This window comes from Micromys minutus, assembly GCF_963924665.1.
Source record: "Micromys minutus genome assembly, chromosome: 2".
Classification (NCBI taxonomy): domain Eukaryota; kingdom Metazoa; phylum Chordata; class Mammalia; order Rodentia; family Muridae; genus Micromys; species Micromys minutus.
Genome location: NC_137971.1, coordinates 74,962,631 through 74,982,265, shown reverse-complemented (window position 1 = coordinate 74,982,265; position 19,635 = coordinate 74,962,631). Strand labels below are relative to the sequence as shown.

General features: G+C 48.4%; 1 protein-coding gene across 2 annotated transcripts in view; it reads right to left on the bottom strand.

The window, feature by feature from the left end:
• Nucleotides 1-203: 203 nt before the first annotated feature.
• Nucleotides 204-19,635, bottom strand: part of COG7 (component of oligomeric golgi complex 7) — a 57,799-nt gene continuing 38,367 nt past the window's right edge. Inside the window, exons 11-18 of one of the 2 annotated variants that reach the window (XM_080913292.1) lie at nt 19,495-19,560; nt 15,847-16,033; nt 14,507-14,647; nt 8,332-8,415; nt 7,318-7,432; nt 6,717-6,752; nt 2,828-2,971; nt 204-757 (exon numbers count right to left, since the gene is read on the bottom strand). In XM_080913292.1, coding sequence (XP_080769418.1) covers nt 591-757; nt 2,828-2,971; nt 6,717-6,752; nt 7,318-7,432; nt 8,332-8,415; nt 14,507-14,647; nt 15,847-16,033; nt 19,495-19,560 — 940 coding nt within the window. In that variant the 3' untranslated portion in view covers nt 204-590. The remainder of the gene's footprint in view (nt 758-2,827; nt 2,972-6,716; nt 6,753-7,317; nt 7,433-8,331; nt 8,416-14,506; nt 14,648-15,846; nt 16,034-19,494; nt 19,561-19,635) is intronic. The other variant, XM_080913293.1, reaches the window with a different exon arrangement.

Below are 19,635 nucleotides of genomic sequence, written 5' to 3'. Positions count from 1 at the left end.
TCTGGTGCTCACCTCTGCCCCTCTGATAGCCTCTTCCTGTGCCTCAGCCTTCTGGTCTACCTGCTCACTATTCCTTCCTCCTGGCCTCCTTCATGACCCTACCCACCTCAGTGTTCTCAGGCCCTGCTCAGTGTGTGAGCACTCAGACATCTCCAGAGAAGAAGGACACACCCTTTTATTTCATGATGTTTATTAAGCCCACTTTTAAGATAAGGATATTTTTTAAAAATCATCTAAAAAATTATCTCTGATAAATAATACATTGCTTCTCATTTATTGTCTTTTTCTTGTAGAGACTGGGTAACACTCTAGTCCAGGATGACCTCAAATTCACAGTAATCCTCCTGCCCCTGTCTCCCAAGAGATTATATACATGTACCACACTATGCCTGGCTTATAACCTTTGTTTTTCAGTTCTCTCTCTCAATCACACACACACACACACACACACACACATACACACACACACACACACACACACACACACACACACACACACACACTGTCCCACCACTGGCAGATACTGAAAATGAATCTATTCTGAAAGACACCATTCCTGACTCTGTCCTGGAAACTCTTCTCGGAAGTGGTCAATAATTCACACCACGCATGGCGGCCACAGTGGCTGCAAGGCGGCGTGGCAGGCCTTTGCTGACCTGCCTATACTCCTCGGGCTTGGCCTTCAAGAGCGTTGCAATGTTCTGGAGGGTGCGTGATGGCTGCAGGCCCAGTGCGTCCATCACGTTGATCAGATAGTCTGTGGGTGAAGAGGAGACAGGCTCAGCTGTATAGTGCCTGGGGACCCCAAGGACTTCTCTAATGTTGGGTGGTCCCTTGCTCCTGCTACAGGCAGGCCTTCACTGGGGACTGTGGAGCCCTTCTCCAACAGGTTGAAACTGGACTGTCCATATGACCCAAGCTGTGGAATTGTAATTTAATGAAGAACCATTCAGCATTGGCTGCTTCCACTCGCCTATCCCTCGACCACCAGTGTAAAGGTAGCTGCCCTCCGACACATCCCATTCTCCAGTATGTTCCCCAGCATGTGGGGAAGCAAAGGGCCTGGGAACCACTAAGACTTCCCCTGGGAACCTCACCCTGAACACAAGGTCTCCTCTCCTCGGCTCACCCCTGACAACTGGTTCATGCAGGTTTAATAGCCCAAGCCTAAATCAAGTGGAACATGATGGTGAAGAGAGACCTAGCTGAGCATGGTGGTATAAACCTTTAGCACTCAAAAGGCAGAGGTAGGTGGAGCTCTGTGAGTTCAAGGACAGCCTACCCACAAAGTATTTTAGGTCAGTCAGGGCTACACAGTGAGACCCTGCCTCAAGAGAGAGAGAGAAACAGACAGACCTCTAGGGGTCAATCATTCTAAAACGCAGCAGTAGGTTCTAATCATCTGACAGCTTGGGCAGCACTGACAGAAGAGAGCACCCAGCTGCAGCCAGGAGTACCACCCTTTACCAACCCCGCCCGTGCAGACAGTACCCGCCAGGCAGGAGGGATGAAGGTGAGGAGGCAAAAAGGCCTCAAAAATGTCTGTTGGGTTGGAGGGGTCACTGCATGGGCAAGTCATGTCTCCTCCTTCTGCCCAGAAGGCTTGGAGGGAGCAGCACCAGCCAGGACCCCCTTGTCCTCCTGACCTGAATTCATCTCTTCTTTGTCTAGTCCTGAGCTCCAGGTCAAGGCAGCCTTTCCTTGGGCCCAGCTTAGTGGTAAAACCAGTCAGCCATGACACTGTTTGGTCAGGAGTATGTTCTTATGTGAATGCTTGATTTGAATGTGTCCCCTTCCTTGCCACAGCTTGTTCAACATCCTTCCCAGCCCTTAACCTCACTTCTTTATGCTCAGTAGGTGAGGAAACACTCTTAATCCCTACTGTGTGCCACTCCCTAGCACTACAGCTGGCACACAGTAGGTGCTCAAGCAATGTAGAGTAAGCAGGGAAGGAAGAAGAATGATGTGGGCTGCTGAACTCTAAGGGCAATCCCAGCATCTCATGCACCCCACCACCACCCCATTTCCCAGTGCCTCCTCCACGGTCTTGCCTGTACCAGTCAGGCATACCAAAGGATATCTGAATTTCCTTATCCATCTCTGAATGTCTGTGCCTAGAAAAATCATTGAAAGGTGATGGTGCCTCTGGCAAGAGCCAAAGGCAGGCTGAAAGAGGAGGGCGAGGAATTCAAGGCAGATGGATTGTAGGTTGGCCCCAGTACTAACCACTCTGGAACCCCAAGGGCTGAACCTTGCTTCTAATTCTTCATCAGAAAAACAAACAGAAGTAGGACCTGGCTCAGCCCCAGTCACCCAGGTCACAGCTGGGATGAGTCTCTGGGGAGCTGATAGTTAAGGTTCCTCCACCCTCTATCCAGACCACTTAAAACCCTAGGAGGAGGGAGTGGGGAAGCCATGCCCTCTGACCTGGGGCAGGATGGGGACCATAGAGGAGCCTAGCATGTGGCCTTGCCACACAACCTCACCTACCTACAGGATTGTGTAACACAATGGGTACATGCTTGCTTCAGTGCCTAACATGCCTGGTATGTGGTAAGCACTCCATAAACGTTAGTTAGGTTGGTAATTACTATGTCAGTGAGCAGAAGACCAGGCAGGGCCAGGCTGCCTTGTTCATCCCAATACATCTCACAGAAGCCCGTTTCTCCACCTTCACGGTCTCCCATCATCCCTCCACACAGCCTCACCCCGCCAACTCCAACCAAGAATGAAAATTAGGAGGAGCTTTGGGGTAACACTCCTGGAAATCGATCAACGGGGAAGTCAAACTTGCTTCTCTCCTCCTGCCTGGCCCACGTGCACTTACCAATGTCTGTAGCCAGCTGCTTGGTGGAATGCAGGGTCACCTCTGGGATCTGGAGGATCACATCACAATAGGTCTGCATGGTGGCTCTGGCAATGGAGCCCAGCCAGTTGTCAGCCATGTTGTCCAACTCAGGAAGTTCATCCCCTGAAGGGGAAAGAAGGTTGTAAAGAAATATAAACTCTGCCCAGGCAAAGTCACCTCTCAGGGAGTCCTGACTCCCAGTAAGTGCTACATACCTTAATGTACTAGGGGACTAATGGGCTCAGTGGGAAAGAGGCATGGGAAACTGGACAAGGCACCTATGGGTCCTCTGGGACTGCCCAGAGACAAGGAGAGATCAGAAAAGGAGTCGTTCCGGTGCAGCTACCCAAATCCCCATGAGTCTGGGAATCAAATCAAGCCAGGACTTCTGCAGGCTGAGGGGACCCTAGAGAGGTGAGAGACTCAACATGAAGATAGAAGGGCACACTAAGGGGGCCAAGAGGTGACACATAAGACAGGTGCCATGCTAGAAATAAGACTGGGGCTCAAAACACCACCCCTACAGGGCCAAGGCCCCCAGCCTCCCTGTGACCACCTAGTATCTGTAGAGGATAGCAGGAGCCCTGCCTTCACAGAGCTGCTGTGGGAGCCACAGTTACACACAGAACACAAACGCATGCAAACAGGGTGTAAGAGTTACATCAAGTTGGACACCAAGGCTGGCGTCGCAGGAGCAAGCTGTGCCACAGAGCCGCACCGCCTGAGGAGGAGGGGCGGTTTCTTGGGAATCGGACAAGTCCGGATCTACCAAGTCCCTGCTGGGTCTGGACAGTTCAGGCTGCCCTAGGCACACTCCAGCCAGGAAGGAAGAGGCTCTCAAGCACAGCAAAGCCAGCTTTCCAGGAAAGGTCGTCCAGAGATTTATGCCACAGCAGAATCTAGTCAGTCAGCTCAGACTTCCCAGAGACAACGGGCCACTTGCCAAATGCTCAGGAGGGAAGAGTGTTCTGTTTTTAAAGTTAGTGTTCAGGAGAGGGCTGGAAAGATGGCTCAGAAGATAAAAGCACTTGCTGCTCTCACTGAGAATCTATACACATGTGGTGGACAGGCAAAAACACCCATATATACAAAATAAAAATTAATAAAATGTGTTCGGGAGGACTGTGGACTTAGCTCAGTCAGTAGAGGGCCGTGCGTGTACCAGGCCCTGCGTTGGATCTCCACCATCACAGAAACCAGACATGGCCCACAGGCCTGTAATGTAGCACTTGAGAAGTAACGGCAGGGGGATCAAGAGCTCAAGACTATCAACAGCTATGTAGTGTGAGGCCAGCCTGTGCTACACAGTACCCAGCCTCAGAGAAACAAACAAGTAGATATCCATGATTGAGACCCATCATTTTCAAAAAGATGACTTTCAATAGCAACAACAACAATAAAAAAACTTTCAAGCAAAACATGGTGTCACATTTGGAATGAGAATGCCAGGCCAGCCAAGGCTATACAGCAAGACCTTGTCTCAAAAAAACTAAACAAGGGGCTGGAGAGATGGCTCAGTGGTTAAGAGCACTGACTGCTCTTCCAGAGGTCCTGAGTTCAATTCCCAACGACCACATGGTGGCTCACAACCATCTGTAATGGGATCCGATGCCCTCTTCTGGTGTTTCTAAAGAGAACAAAGGTGTACTCACACACATAAAATAAAAATAAATAAATCTTTTCTAAAAACCAACTAAGCGAATAAAAATGGCAAAGCACAGATGGAATTGTACTTAGGAAAAGGTTGTGCATGGCTGCAGGAGAGACAGCGCGGTCCCTAGCAGGCTGACGGCCATTATCTGTGGGTGGGAAATTGCTTTCACTGCTTGTTGGTTGATTTTGAGAAAGGGTTAACTATGTAGCCCACACTGGCCCCCGTGTGTGATGGAGACAGAGAGATACCTAAGATACTTCATCCTACATGAAGTTCCATTTCCTTATGTGCAAAGCACTTATAAAGGTGCTTGTTTTCTATACACTTTTAGTTTTATTGTTCATTATGTAAGTGCAGATGAAGGCATGCCATGATGTCAGTTTCCTTCTTCTTGTGGGATTCAGACACTGAGCTGAGCCTGAGAGCAAGCATTGCTGTCTGCTGTGTCACCGTGGTAACCCTTGCTGTCTGCTGTGTCACCGTGGTAACCCTTGCAAAGGCTTTTAAGCCTCCGATGTATTTATTATTTAGGAAGAGCGCTTTTATTGTAGGTGAGGTGGTCCTACACCTACAATCCCAGCACTCAGTAGATGTAGGCATGAGGCTCTAGAACAGCATGGGATACACATCAAAAGCATTTCCCAAAACCCTAACAAAAACAAAAAGGACATAGTTGATTACCCAAGGCAAAAAGTTCCTAATGGGTGTTCACTGTGGGGATTGTGTTCTGTTTGGAAGCTGGTCCACTGTTAATGATTTGGTTTTTGAGACAGGGTCTATGTCTTGGAACTTGATATGCAACCCAGACGATCTTGAACTTGTGATCCTCCTGCTTCTTGGATCCGGAGAAAACAGGCATACACCATCAGACTAATACCATCTTGTTCTTTAAACCTGCAATGTTAAAACTCTAGAAATGAAAGTCAGGCACAGTAGCACATGACTTTAATGCCAGCACTCAGGAGGCAGAGGCAGGCAGATGAGTTTGAGTCTAGACTGGTCTACAGACTGAGTTCCAGGACAGCCAGGGCTATGTAGAAAGACCTTGTCTCAAAAACAAACAAATCTAGAAATGACCAGAATGTATATGAATATTCATATATAATTCTCTCCTGTTTTCTGGGTGTTTAACTTTTCAGGGGTGTGGCAAGGTGAATCAGTGTTCAACAAGTCTAAAGACCAAAGTCCAACCCATGGATCCCAGGAGAAAGGGGAGAACTGACCATTACAAACTGTCCTCTGAGTTCCACTTGAGCATACATACAAATGCACTCACATATACTACTTACTCCCCTCAATAAAATTTGAATAATATTTTGGCTGGAAATGCAGTTTGGTAATAAAAAGCTTGCTAGCACGCTCAAGTCTCTAGATTCAATCACAGCACCACAAAAAACAAAAAAAACAAATCATCAACAACAAAACCACCAGAAAAGAAAAAAGAAAAAGGAAGGAAGGGAGGGTAGGGAGAGAATTACAACAAACATGGCTGCACACAGTGGTACCCAGCGTGTCTTTAATCCTGGCACTGGGGAGCTGGAGGTAGAAGAATCAAGAGCTCAAGGCCGTCCTTGGTTACTCAGTAAGTGTACGGCCAGCCTGGGCTACACGAACCCTGCCTCAAGACAACAAACAGACAAAACCAAAACATCTGGCTTAATGTTGACACTGTCATATTTGTAAGTACTGTTGACGTGTACGTTGGCAAAGCCATCCTAGCTGCCCACCCTTAGTGAATGATTAGCAAACATCTGTGAAGTGAGCAAGTGATGTGTGGACATCCCTCGATGCTCTTCCTGATGCAATGCGGCAGGCAGTACTTTCTCCCCAAGGAACCTGAAGCAGCTTTTGGTCCTTATCAGCCACACACACGACACAGCATGAGATGAGACACCTGAAGTTTGACTTAACCTTCCAATGTGATTTTATCTTCACTGTGCTACTCCGTAGGAGCAGCTGGATCTTTTACATACCACACTCACAAGAACAAATTCAGTTTTAGAAGTTAAGATGACTTTTGATCAGCAAGTTTGTGTCCCCTGCTCAATGTTGTCAGGCCCAAATGTAAGTAAAAGGAAGCGGCTAACTGACAGCATGCTTGTCTTATCAGTTTAGAGATGGAGGGACATGTGGAAGCAGCAGTGAGCTGCAGGCAGAGGCGTCAGCACAGGGCACACTCAGAGAAGCTGCTGCTGCTGTAAAGTGGCAGCTTACCTGCTAGCTCCCAGAGAGCAGGAGGGGTACACATCCCTGTGAATACATTGTAACCACTAGTTGCCAAGACCCCAGGGTGTTCTTGCCTCTGCCTTCCCCCCCAAACCCCCCCCCCCCCCGTGGGTACTGTGGGCTCCCTGCAGGACTCTCTGCTGATTCCCAGTGTACTCTGTGCAGAGCAAAGTAAGACAGCTCTTTTCCTAATCCTGGCCGGACCAAATCCCTGCCAAGGCTCCTTAGAGAGGGCATTTAGTCTTTCTTAGGTCCCATTATATTTTACATATAGATGTAGTTTTTGTTTGATTCTGTTCTTTTGACTATTTTTGGGGAGGAAGATCTTATTCTTTTAGTCCAGGTGGTCTGCGACTTACTATGTAGCACAGGATGGCCTCATGCTCACAGTGGTCCACTTGCCTCAGTTTCCCACTTGCTGAGATTATAGGCTTGAGCCACCTTTTCTATTGTGTATTTGACAACTACAGCACTGGAGTTTAGAGGGATTCATAGCTGAAGTGTTGATAATGGATCGTTTAAACCTTATACGTAGGCACACACGGCTCCCTCCCTGGACAGCAATGCTATGGCCTCCTGGTCCTCTTACCTTGCTCAGGGGGGAACGGCAGCTTCCCAGCATGCAAGGCCAACTCTAATGCAGAGTCCTCTTGAGTCACAAATGGCTCAAGATTCAGGGGCAGGGACATGATGTACTGCCCAATCTGAAACAAAACACAGCACTTTCAGCCCGACACTGACAAAGTAAGGTGATTGTTCAACAAGCTCATTTAAGAGAAACAAAACTGCTAAACCTGGGATTGCACCAGCGTGAGGTGACAGTCCTTATGGCGATGCTTCAGAAACAAGCACTAGGAGGCTGGGCAGGACTCACCCAGGAAGCACTGCTGCTCAAGCCCGAGGGACCCAAAGTTCTTCCCCCAGCACCCATGTGAAAAGCCAGGTATAGTAGTGCATGCCTATAATCCCAGGGCTGAGGAAACAGATGGAGCCTGGACCTGTTAACCAGTCAGACTAGCTCAATCAGGGAGCACCAGGTCCCAGTGAGAGACCGTCTCAAGAACAAGGTGGCTACAGATTCATCCTTTTCTGCATTGGCTGCAATGTCCTGAAATGTGTCTAGCCCCACCTACTTCAGTGAGACTGTGGGTACCAAAAACTGAAAGCACTGTGTAAGTTCAGTTCTCACTGCTGCTCACAACAAGAGCCCAGGAAGGTGCTGACGTTGGAAGTACGCTCAGGTCCTATCTCTTGGGCAGAACCTTCTTGGCTGGTGCAGATTCACAAAAGGGAAAGTGGTAAGACATTCAGGGCAAGCGCACAGCTAATACGGCATCTGTCACAAGCGGACGAGAGAGACAATGCCACTGTGCCCATTTCAGGCACTTCACACCGGAAGAGCGGGGCCGGCGCGGCAGGCGCGGCAGTGTCCTAGCATCTGAAGTAGCCAGCGGCTCTGCTGCAGTTGCCAGGATCTGAATGAGGACCATCCCAAACCAGGGGCCACACAGCACAAACCAGTTGATGGTTGCAGAAGGGAGTCAGGGGACAAGGTGAGCTGTAGCACAGAGACCACCTTGGAGCACACCCGAGGAGCTCTTACGTTGCTGATATACTCAAGAGGTGTGAGGCTGAAGGCAGGCAGATCGTCTGTCAGGGTTTCACCAATGCCAGCTGTGTTCCAGCTCTGGAAGGAGACAGAAGAAACAATCAGCAACTTGCTCCTGGCAGCCCCAGGAGGTAAACTGTGATACCACACGGAGAGCCATGTGGCCCTTCCTGGCAGAGTCATCCATGGGCAGAACTGATCAGGAGGCCTAATGCCATTCAGCAGGCCAGGGACATCTCTGACTGTCCTGGAAGCTCACTATAAAGTACAAACCTCTATCTTCCAGCCTACAGAGGAGCATTTTCCATCTTAGCATGACCAGACAGACACCAATCATTTCTGCTTATCTCACCAGGAACACAGAGTTAGACAGCCCTCAGTCTGTGCTTGTATGATGGGATCGCCATGCGAAATCCACCGTGGCTTTACTAACCTTGGCCTTTGTAACTCTAAAGTGGTTGGGAGCCTCTGTGCTGGTTCTCAAAGAATGCATGAAGACTGTTCCTCTGAGAGAGAGGCTCTGCACAGAGCAGCCTAGCCGCACTCACCACAGCCACCCGGCCTTGGGACTAACCCAGGACTTGGATGAAACCTGAACAGTGTCCTGCCTGTCAGGTGACCCTCTGTAAGGTGCCGGCCTCAGCACTCATGCGGCTCTTGCTACCTGAAGTGGGAACATCTCTGACACTGCTGCAGGCACTTCCTGGCAACCTGTAAGCAGGTCCCATCAGCACACTGTGCCCACCACCTCATCTTAGTACACCTTTCAGAGAAACCCAAGTTCTTGATTCCTCCCTGGAGAACAGGGCCCTTTCTGGCTGGCCTCCAGGAGTAACCCTTGAGGTCACAGTGTGACTGCTCTTAGAAGCCACCTGGTGCCAAACCGAACCTGGTTGCTTGATCCTTTAAGTAGCATTCCCAGAATGGAATGACAAAGCTACCCCAGGGCTCTCGGCCCAGGCTAAGCTTCAGCAAGCCTCTCCTCTAACTGCTGGCTCCACCTACCTTCTCTTTCTTTGAAGGGTATTGGTTCTTTTCTTCCCTGCCTTATCCTTTCTCATCTTCTAGATTCCTTGTCCTTGCTTGAGATCCTTTTTATTCAAATATCTCATCCCAATTAACCATCCACTTTGGTTTGTTTGTTTGAGATGGTAGTGCCTCACAAATCCCAGGCTGGCCTTAAATTCACCTGGTTGCCAAGGATGACCCTGAACAGGTCCTGATCCTCCTGTTCCACCCCCAAGTACTTGGCTTGTAAATACACAATCATGTGGTGTTGGAGACTGAACATAATGCTTCATAAAGCTTCACTCTACCAATGTCCCTACATCCATTGCTCCAAACTCACATTAAAGGGACACTCCACCCACCCACACTTACTGTAGCGGATCAAGTGAGAATGGCCCCCATACACTCATATATTTGCATATTTAATCCCGAGTTGGTGAACTGCTTGAGAAGAATTAGAAGGCAGGGCTTTATTGAGGGAAGTGTGTCACTGGGGATAAAATTCAGTAGTTCTTTGCCCATTACCTGCAGATCAGGATGTAAAGCTCTCAGCTACTGCTCCAGAACCATGCCTGCCTGACTCCATTCTCCCTACCGTGATGATACTGAACTAAATACTTTCTGTTGTAAGAGTTGCCCTGGTCACTGTGTCTTCACAGCAGTAGAATGCTGACGTCAACACTTACCTTGTACCCGTGATGCTCACACTAGTCTTTGCCCTTGTTCTCAGAAGCTACTGAGGCAGTTGGATGGCTGGACACCCTGCCCCTCCCTACCTCATCCCCTCAACCTGCTCTCTGCGCTCCCTTGTGATGCACAGAGACAGGCTGGCACAGATGGGACTCTGTGAGATGCAAGAGGTTAGGGAAGGGATGAGCCACAGGATGGAGGCAAGTGTGGAGCTGCAGAAGTACAGATGGAAAGGGAATGAACAGCTTTGTATACTAGTCTAGGAACGAGTACCGTAGTCAACAAGTAACTTTCTAGGGGAAGGTAGGTCAGTCGGGAAGAAGACTGAAAGGAAAGGAAAGAGTGAAAGAGAAACGAGAGAGGAGAAATGGAAGACAGTCTCACTGTGCAGAGTGCTGGCTCCTGATCCAAATAGTGTCATCTATAAGACAACTGAGACTCCAAACACAATGAATGATATTGAGAAATTATTCTGGGAGGCCAGAGAGATGGCTCAACAAGTAATAAGTAACATGCTTTCCACACAAACCAAACCTGAGTTTGAGTCCTGGAACTCACATAAAGGTGGAAAGAAAGAACTGACTCCACAAAGCTGTTCTCTGGCCTCTACATACATACAGACTGTAACACACACGTGCCTGCACTTGCACATGTCTCTCTCTCACAATAATAATTTATTATTATTAATAAAAGGCTATTAATAATAATAATAATTATTATTATTAACCTTTTATTAATAATGAAATCCTTTTAATAATGATGGTGATAATAGCATCCTTCCTAGAGCCCTTATTTTAGAAAAAGCATGGTACTTCAGAGCTGGTTATCATGGAAATGGAATGAGCTTCCCATCCTCCTCTCTCTACATATATAAGAATTCCTATAATAAGAAGCCTTTTAAAGCAGACTCTCAAACCCAGACGTGGTGGCACACACCTTGAATGCCAGCATTTAGGAAGCAGGTCTCTATGAGACCAAGGCTAGGCTGGGCTACATAATAAGATCTTGTCTATACACACACACACACACACACACACACACACACACACACACACACACACACACACGCCCTGGGGAGCATAGGCAGGCTGAGAGGTGATATCAGAGCAATGCTCTGTGAAACTGTATGCAGCCACCTCTCTGAAGGAGACTGGGAGTGAGCGAAGGGATGAAGGATTCCAGAGATGGTGGGAACCTGAAGCAGGAGGCTGTGGTCATGAAGAAGAAGATCCAGAAGTGACAGTGTGGAGCAGGGCAGTGGTGAAAAACGAGACACAGCAAAGACCATCATCGCCACCCGCCCTCAAGAGGCCGTGCTGTGAGTTGGAGGCCTGAGGAAGGCTTCTGAGAGGAAGCAGAAAGAGCCTCAAGAGAAGAGAGTCAGACACGGAAGGGAAAGGTTGAGGTGGCTGGCCTGAGCTGGGAAGGACTGAGACCGCAAGCGGGAAAGGCTCCCTTGAGGAGGGCCCGGCGGAAATGGTGTAGATTATTTCTTAATTGTTCGAGATTTATTTATACTGCCCTTCAAAAGGGCTTTTCTACTCATCTGTCAGCAGGTAGCACAGTGAAGCGTCAATAATGTATTCTGAATTGAATATGGTGTTGGTTAATAGTCTTAAGATACAAAGGGGCAATACAATTTACCAGCAAGCGTTCAACACAAACACCAGTGACCCAGGTTTTATTTTCAAATCCTCCAGGCCCAAGTGCTTGCCTTTGTATTGTGTGCTGGACATTGGCTCCCACACAAGTCCTTCTAACCTCCAGGCTGCCCTGGTCTATCCCAGTGTCCCGGCATGAACAAAGGGCAGGGATCCCAGCAACTGGGCTATGAACCACAACAAGGAACTCTGGGATGCAGGAACGGAGGCAAAAGGACAAGAGGGGACCACTTCAGAGCAGAGGTAGGATCAACAGCTGGTGAAGTGTGGCCAGCATCACAAATGGTAACAAATTAAAGCAGCAAGAACACACACACACACACACACACACACACACATACACACACACACACACACACACACACACAAGCCAGCAGGGCGCTCAGTGAGCCATGTGCTTGCCCAGAGCCTGGGTCCCTTAGTTAGTTAAATTCAGAGGACACTTAGCCTGCAGGGTCTCAACTCATGTTGCTTCTTTGGGACAAAGTCTCACTATATAGCCCAAGGCTGACATGAAGCTCACTCTGAAGTCCAGGCTGGCCTCGAACTCAGAGCTCTGCCTCTCAATGCCTTCTGAGTGGGATCAAAGGTGTGTAACACTCTTGTAAAGCCAACACATGTAACACAAGTCCAGGTGTCCTTGGATCTACGGCTTTAGACACTTACTAACCTGAGACACACTTGAGTAGGCAGGTTATTGGGATTGCTGGCACTGGATGTTTACACTCACATTTTAGATTGTGATATTTTAAAGGAATTTACTATACTTTTAACTCTGCATTTTCTAGTACTAAGTGTGTTTCTGAAAATAAATATGTACATACTTTTGACTTTAAAGATACAATCCAGCCCTTTCTCTTAGAAAATGAGAACACAGCTAAGTGAAGAGAAGGTACATACCTACAATCCCACTCTAGGAGCTAGACAGAGATTAGCTTAGAAGACACTGTCTCAGGTAACAGTTAGGGCTCTGCAGAGATGGAGATGGCTCAGCAGTCAAGAGCACTGGCTGTTCTTACACAGGACCCCGCCTCAGTTCCCAGCACCCACACAGTGGCTCATGACCATCTATAACTGCAGTTCCATGGGATCCAATGCCTTTACTGGCCTCTTTGGACACTTCACACACATAGTACATGTATACACACACACACACACACACACACATACACACACACATTTGTACACATAAAATAAAAATAAATTTCAAATATTTATGTAAATATAAATACATATTTCTATTAATATATATGTATATATATACCTGCCCCATATGATATATATCAGATGTATATATTATACTTACATATTTATAAAGTATATATCAGAATATAGATTCACAGAAGGAAAGAAAAGTATAAGTTATTAAACTCTGTGGGCAGTAGTGGCACATGCTTTTAATCTTAGCACTTGGAGACAGAGGCAAGGCAGATCTTTGTGAATTAGAGTCCAGCCTGGTCTACGGAGCAAGTTTCAGAACAACCAGGGCTACACAGAGACACCCTGTCTCCAGAAACCAAAACCAAGCCAAAACCAAACAATCAAACCACCCCCATCCACTATGGCCATGCTGTGCTAAAATCTGCCACACACTATCCACAGGATGGACACTACTGTATCCACATGGCTCACAGAAGACAGAGGACGCAGGCACTGAGCATGTCCCCACATCCTCTCCAGCGCAGCTCTCTGCAGCCCTCCGTGCTGGAAGTACAAACTCCAGCTAAAGTAGACCTCACAGCATCTCAGAGAGAAAAAACAGAGTCCCAGGGTGGAACCAACTCCCAAATCATGCAGTTCATACAAGAGGTTGGTGCTGAGACACACTCAGGCTATACAGGGCCTCTTGACATACTCTGTAGAGAGCAGCAGAAAACCAGGGCCGGGTAATTATACCACAAGAGTGCTTGCCCTTAAAGGATCTGTGCCTTATAAGAAGCACGGAGCTGGGTCTTTCCCAAACAATATTCTTCTACAAAAGCAGAGCCTAAACAGACGTGGGGAGCTGGGAAGACATCTGACAGGTTAGCAACCCAAAGGGGGAGCAAAGGGATCTGAACCAAGGACAGACAGGGAAGTGGAGCAGACGCAACTGCTCTCGGCAGGTCCTTCAAAATGACTGGAACAAGCAGAGAAGGGAGGATGCCATGAGGCAGGGACAGTGAGGTAGCTATGAGACAGGCAGATGGGAAGATATCAGGACACAGAGTGGCGGCACCAAGCTGGATGTGTGGCCTACAGTCGCAGCATGCAGCACAACAGAGCCCATGTGCAAGCAAGAGTCAGAGCCCCCTCCAAATCTCATACAGGATCAAGGCACATACGGCATGCTCCTGCTCAAGGGCCACAACTGCCAGGGTGTCAGAGCAGCACGCAGCCTCTCTGACTCCTTGAAACGGAGGGAAGGCCTGCCAGTGGGAAAGGTAACAAACAACTCTGAGTCTTCAGAAAGCAGGTGCAACTGTATGCACCTCTGATCACAGCACTTGGACACCACGGTAGGGGAAGGGGGAGATTTGGGCCAGCCTGGGCTACCTAGTAAGACGCTGTCTCAAATAATGAGAACCACCATTGCTACCAATCGGCATTGTCTTATGAAATGGTGCTCCATATAGCCCTGAGTAACTACAAGTAAGTCGAGAAACTCATGTCACGCCAGAGACTGAAATGGACAAGTGACTCTGCTGTCGTCAATGGCAGGACCATTTGTTTGCTCCTGTGTCTCACGGCAGGCAGGGACAAGATCCTGGCGTGGTGCTGAGAATTTCAGGGACTTAGGAGAACAGACATGGCAGTTGGTGGGAACTCACATCCATCCTGGAAACGAGCAGCAGCTGCTGTTTGATACGCAGGAAGACCGAGTCGAAAGCCAGCTGGTGGGCCTGCTGATTCAGGCGAGTCAGGGCCGTGCGTGACGCAGACAGCAGGTTATGGTTACTGGACCCCTTCTCCTGAGACAGGGAAAAGCAAAGGCAGGTAAGCCCCCAAACAAGGTCATCATCTAGTTACAGGTATTGAAAGATCACTAAGCGGAGCACGGTGTGCAGCTTCTACAGGAGTAGTCCCCAAACCCGACCTGGGAAAGGCTGGCAGACAGATTCACAAACACTGAACCCGTGAGGGCCGACTTTCCAGGTGACTCTGCCCTCACATAAATGTGAGTTTATGAATTTGCAGTTTGAGGAAACCTAGCTTGTGACCATCCCTTGGAGACTGAGGAAGAGAGGAAAAAAGCCATGGCCTCACATATAAACAAGGAGTGATAGACAGAGCTCTGAGTCCCAGAGGGGTAGGGTCAGTTGCCCTTGGCTGGAAGCCAGAGTTATGTATGACCTGTGTGAGTCCCGGGAATCCACACAGCCTGGGAAAATACAGGGATGGAAAATGTAACCTTAGTTCTCGTGATTATAAATGGGCCGATTACAACAGACATAAATCAGATTAGCAATAAAGATAAACAGAGTTGGTTTAACTTAACCTCAGAAGCATGGATGAATGAGCTTACAGAATTGCTTTAAGAAGTGTGTTTGTCCAGTGCAAATGCAGCTAGTGGTGGGCCAAGGTGCAAAGAGGGGAGACTTTGGGGAAACATCCCGAGGGCCCCCAGATGCACTGCACCTATCAGGAGAGCTGTAGATCCTATCTAGTGACATGAATATATCTCCAGTGGGAAATATCATTTTCCAGTGGGAAAACCTTCTGAACCAGATGCCCCCCATCCTCTTATAACCTGTGGGCCATGCCTAGGAGCTAGGTGACTCACTCCATTACTGAGAAGTCCTCTTGGCCCTGGACCCAGGGAGCCTAAAACTCAAAGGCAAGGTCAGCTTCAAAAACTAGCCAGGAGGGGACACCCCCCCCCGCCGCCATAATGTCATAGACAAGTTTCTCTGAACTGAGAAACAGGAAGCTTGCTGGACAGTTCTCACGCCTGATTTTCATCCATAAAAAGTCCTACAGCCTTTTCCATCCACCTAAGTCCTACAGCTTTATCTCAGCGAGTTCCAACCCAGCTCCGTAAAATCTCACATGCTGGAGACAGAGGGATGACGGCAGGGCTGCAAATGGAGCCAGAAAACCTGGCACCAGGGGAGAGTGGGTGACAAGGGAAAGCTTTCATTGTAAGAATGCCGCTGGTCTGGTCTCATACCTTGAGGGTATAAAGTATTTCCAGTAAACTGGCATATTCAGCAGGGTTATCTTTCTGGAGGTAATTATATTCCTGCCATGGGTTCTTGGCAGGGCTCTTCTTGTCTGTCAAGATGCTGTCCTGAAAACCTGCCAGGCTCCGAGGGCTGTAGGAGTCAGACAGATACTTCCCTGCTGTGGACAGGATCCTGAAAGGAAAGCGGTGAGCATCATGCCCTGAGCCAGCTGCACTGAGCTCCTTCAGAGCACTCCAATGGCTCTTCTTAAATGTAGGATACCCTCATTAGGTAAACACAATTCAGGTCTGCTTTGGAAAGAAAAAGAAGACATCCTTTCTCATTTAGGGATGATCTAGGTCTCAGGTACACAAAAGAAACCAGGGTGAACACTAAAAGTCAACTTTAACTGTGCCACCAAAAGACTGTTGCTATGGCAGATAGCACAAGCCTTTACACACACACTGCGCTACAATGTTGCTAGTCACTGCCACACCACCAAGTTTACTTTTGTGGCTTGGATGCTACAGGGAGATCTATTGAGAGAAACTGGCACTCTTCAGAGTCTTCAAGAAAGAAAGTGCCTCCGGGAGCTTCTCTTCCTTAGGAGTTAATTCTCTGGATACCTTCTTCTCCCTCCACCCCTCTTGTCCTTCGACCCCCATGCTTGACTGTGTACAGAACTGTGGGAAAAGAGAAGGCCTGGGACAACCCCAATGCAGCTAACTCCCCCAACCTCCCTTTCGAATGTTTCTTATGAAAGCAATTGCTTTAGACAAGCCAAGTTTTAGATTGCACCCATTTATTGTAAAAAAAAGAAACAAAAAACAAAAAACAAAAAAACAAAAAAAAAGTAGGCCCCTGAGCTAAGCAGGGTGCCATATACCTGAAATCCCAGCAGTCGGGAGGCTAAGGCAGGAGGATTACAAGTTTAAAGCAAGCCTGGACCTATGTCAAGAAAATGAAACTGAACTAGGGATGGCGATGTGCACCTTTAACCCCAGCACCGCAGGACAAACCTTGGTGGGTACCTGAGTTACAGGCCAGCCAGGGATATTCAGTGAGACCCTGTCTCAAAAATAAAAGGGAAAGGAAAGAAACAACCGTGAAGCAGTCCCCACGGCTTGCTGAGCAGCACTGTGGATAGAGGCTTCTCAGAAACCCCTGCATGCTCAAGCTGCCCCCACTTCCGCCAGAGGCTCAAGACAGCATTCCTGTTGCTTAAGCCCACCAGACATTTGGCTGGCTCGTTTGTCTGCAAACCTGTGGCCCACCCAGACCACCTCCCTTAGACTTCACCGTCAGATCTAGATGGAAACACTCTGTCTTCTCTTCCCCAACCCTTCCTCACTCCACCTCATCCACGTAGCTAACCAAAAGATAAATCTGAGTTTTCTTTTCCAGTAGTAACTTCCAGAATAAAACTAAAACACGAAGAAGCCTGGTAGTCAGAGCCAAGCCCTCTTCCCCTCACACTGTCTCTGCACACGGGTGCGCACACACACACACACACACACACACACACACACACACACACCAGGCTCCCCTCTCCCCAGGGCACTTGGCCCTTCGCTGACAGAAGCCTCTTGTCTCTGCTGTGCACCTATCACGGGTTCTCTCATGTCTCCTGCGGATGTGAGGACAGAACAAAGTGGCATCATCACCCACCCCAGCACCCAGCACAGTGCCTGGCAATCGATAGGGTTTAACAGCCGTGTGTGAAGGATCAGCGGCTGCACGTGGGGAACCCAGCCTCCCGTGTCAGCTTGCCATCCACACTAAGGAAAACAAGGCACCATAGATACACTTTCTGCAGCAAAGACTAATCTAAAGTGCCTGGATAAGCACAATTCCAATGCCAGAGGACTAATGGCACCTGGTCTTAGCCTCACCTCCATGATGTCCTGAGCCTCGGTGAGATGAACACGTGACTTCCCAGCACTGTAACGGCCTCTGCGGCTCAGCTGGGGATACCAAAGAGCTAAACAGTCCTGACTCTCAAGCTCCGAGATTAATGGGAAGGGCTAACACATACCACTGTACCCGAAGCATGCAGCAGGTGTGTGCACTGAGGAGGGAATGGTATACTTTCATCTAGCTCCTCAATTCGTTTCCCTTCAAGACAAGCCATTTCTCTCCTGAGTCATGGAAGCCGGTACATTTACAAGGAATTCCTGAAACCCAACTATCTATTTGAACTATTCTACAAGAACCGTAAAGAACGCGAGGAAGGTAAGGTGAAGTCATAGCATCTCACCCAAGTCACTGAGGACAAGAGGTGACACCCAGCTCTGATTTACACAGCCGGAACTCTTGCAGAAAGATCTTAAGAGTGACAGCCGATGTCAGTCTTAACCAGAGTGGCGGCTCTGCCTTGCCCTGTGCCTGTCCCAGGGGAGTGGATCTGCTAGAGTCTGGGTTCTAAGGCGAGACAGATGGGGAGATAAGATAAGCTTTACAGTTCGGCTGCCACACACCAAGCAGTGTCCCAGATGGGAACACAGATGGTGACGCTCCCCAGGCTCAGTACTTCCAGAATGACATCACCTCTTTCAGAGGCTGTGTGGTCTCTCGATGAAGCAGAGCCAGCCTTTTAGTTTCTCTGCAGCTACAAGCTCACCCATAGCCATGTGCTCCTCACTGGCCTTCCTACCCAGAGCCTTCCTGACCCTTTGGAAGGCAAGGGGTTAAGGAAATTCCTATGTCCAGAAGAGGAGAGATGTCTAACAACTATACCTAGAACAATGCCTGTGTAAGGACACTGTGACAGAGGGAAGCATATGACATCAAGGTTAAAATCAACACCCCTCTCAGCTGGGCAGGGTAGTGTATCATTTTAATCCCAACCCCAGCACTTGGGAGGTAAAGGCAAGTGGATCTCTGTTATTCAAGGCTAGCCTGGTCTATACAGTGAGTTCTAGGCCAGCCTGGGCCTATAACATAGCAAGGAGCTGTCTAAAGCGTGTGTGTGCGTGCACACACACACACACACACACACACACACACACACACACACACACACACACACACAAAGTTTAACAACAACCTCCCCATACAGCAGACTTCTTTATTCCTACAGGATGAATGAACAAGGAAACTGGGAAGTGTGGTAGGGAAATGTCTGAATGGTGCAACCCTGGATCACATAAAAAAGCAGGGGCAGTGTTAGAAGAAAGGCAGGAAGGAGAGAATGAGTTTTTCTTAGAGCAAACCCCAAAATTCTCCTTTGATTTGCAGCCCTTGGCAGCTCAGAATTTCACCCCAGGACCTGGACTGCAAGGCTGCCTGGGTTAATCTCTATCCTCCGGGTCTTAGTCACCACTTGTAACATGCTTTCTATAGGGAAATTTATTTTGAGCCCAATAACTGACCATAAGTAGAAGCCTAACCCATATATAATTGGGAAACAGCGTGTACTATTTCCTCATCTAGACCGACGCCTCTATATCTAACCAGATTTATGTGACTCCTGCCAAGTAGGATAAGCCTTGCCCTTTTAGGTATTCAATAAATGTTTAATGATGACAGTAATGCCACCTTGCATCTAGGCACAGACAGTCCTCAAGCCCTGTGGCTTTCAGAGTCTGCCCATACACTGGATCAAAAATACCTTCCAGCCAAGAACCCCAGGGAACAAGGACACCCCCTCATACCTGTTTGCCAGCTGCTGCTCAAAGTCCCCACACTGGCGCAAGAGCTCTCCACAGGTGGCAATGACCCTAAACAGAACACAAAGCACTTCAAGCTCAAGCACTGCCTGGCATGCCAGCATCTGCAGGACAAACAGTGTCATT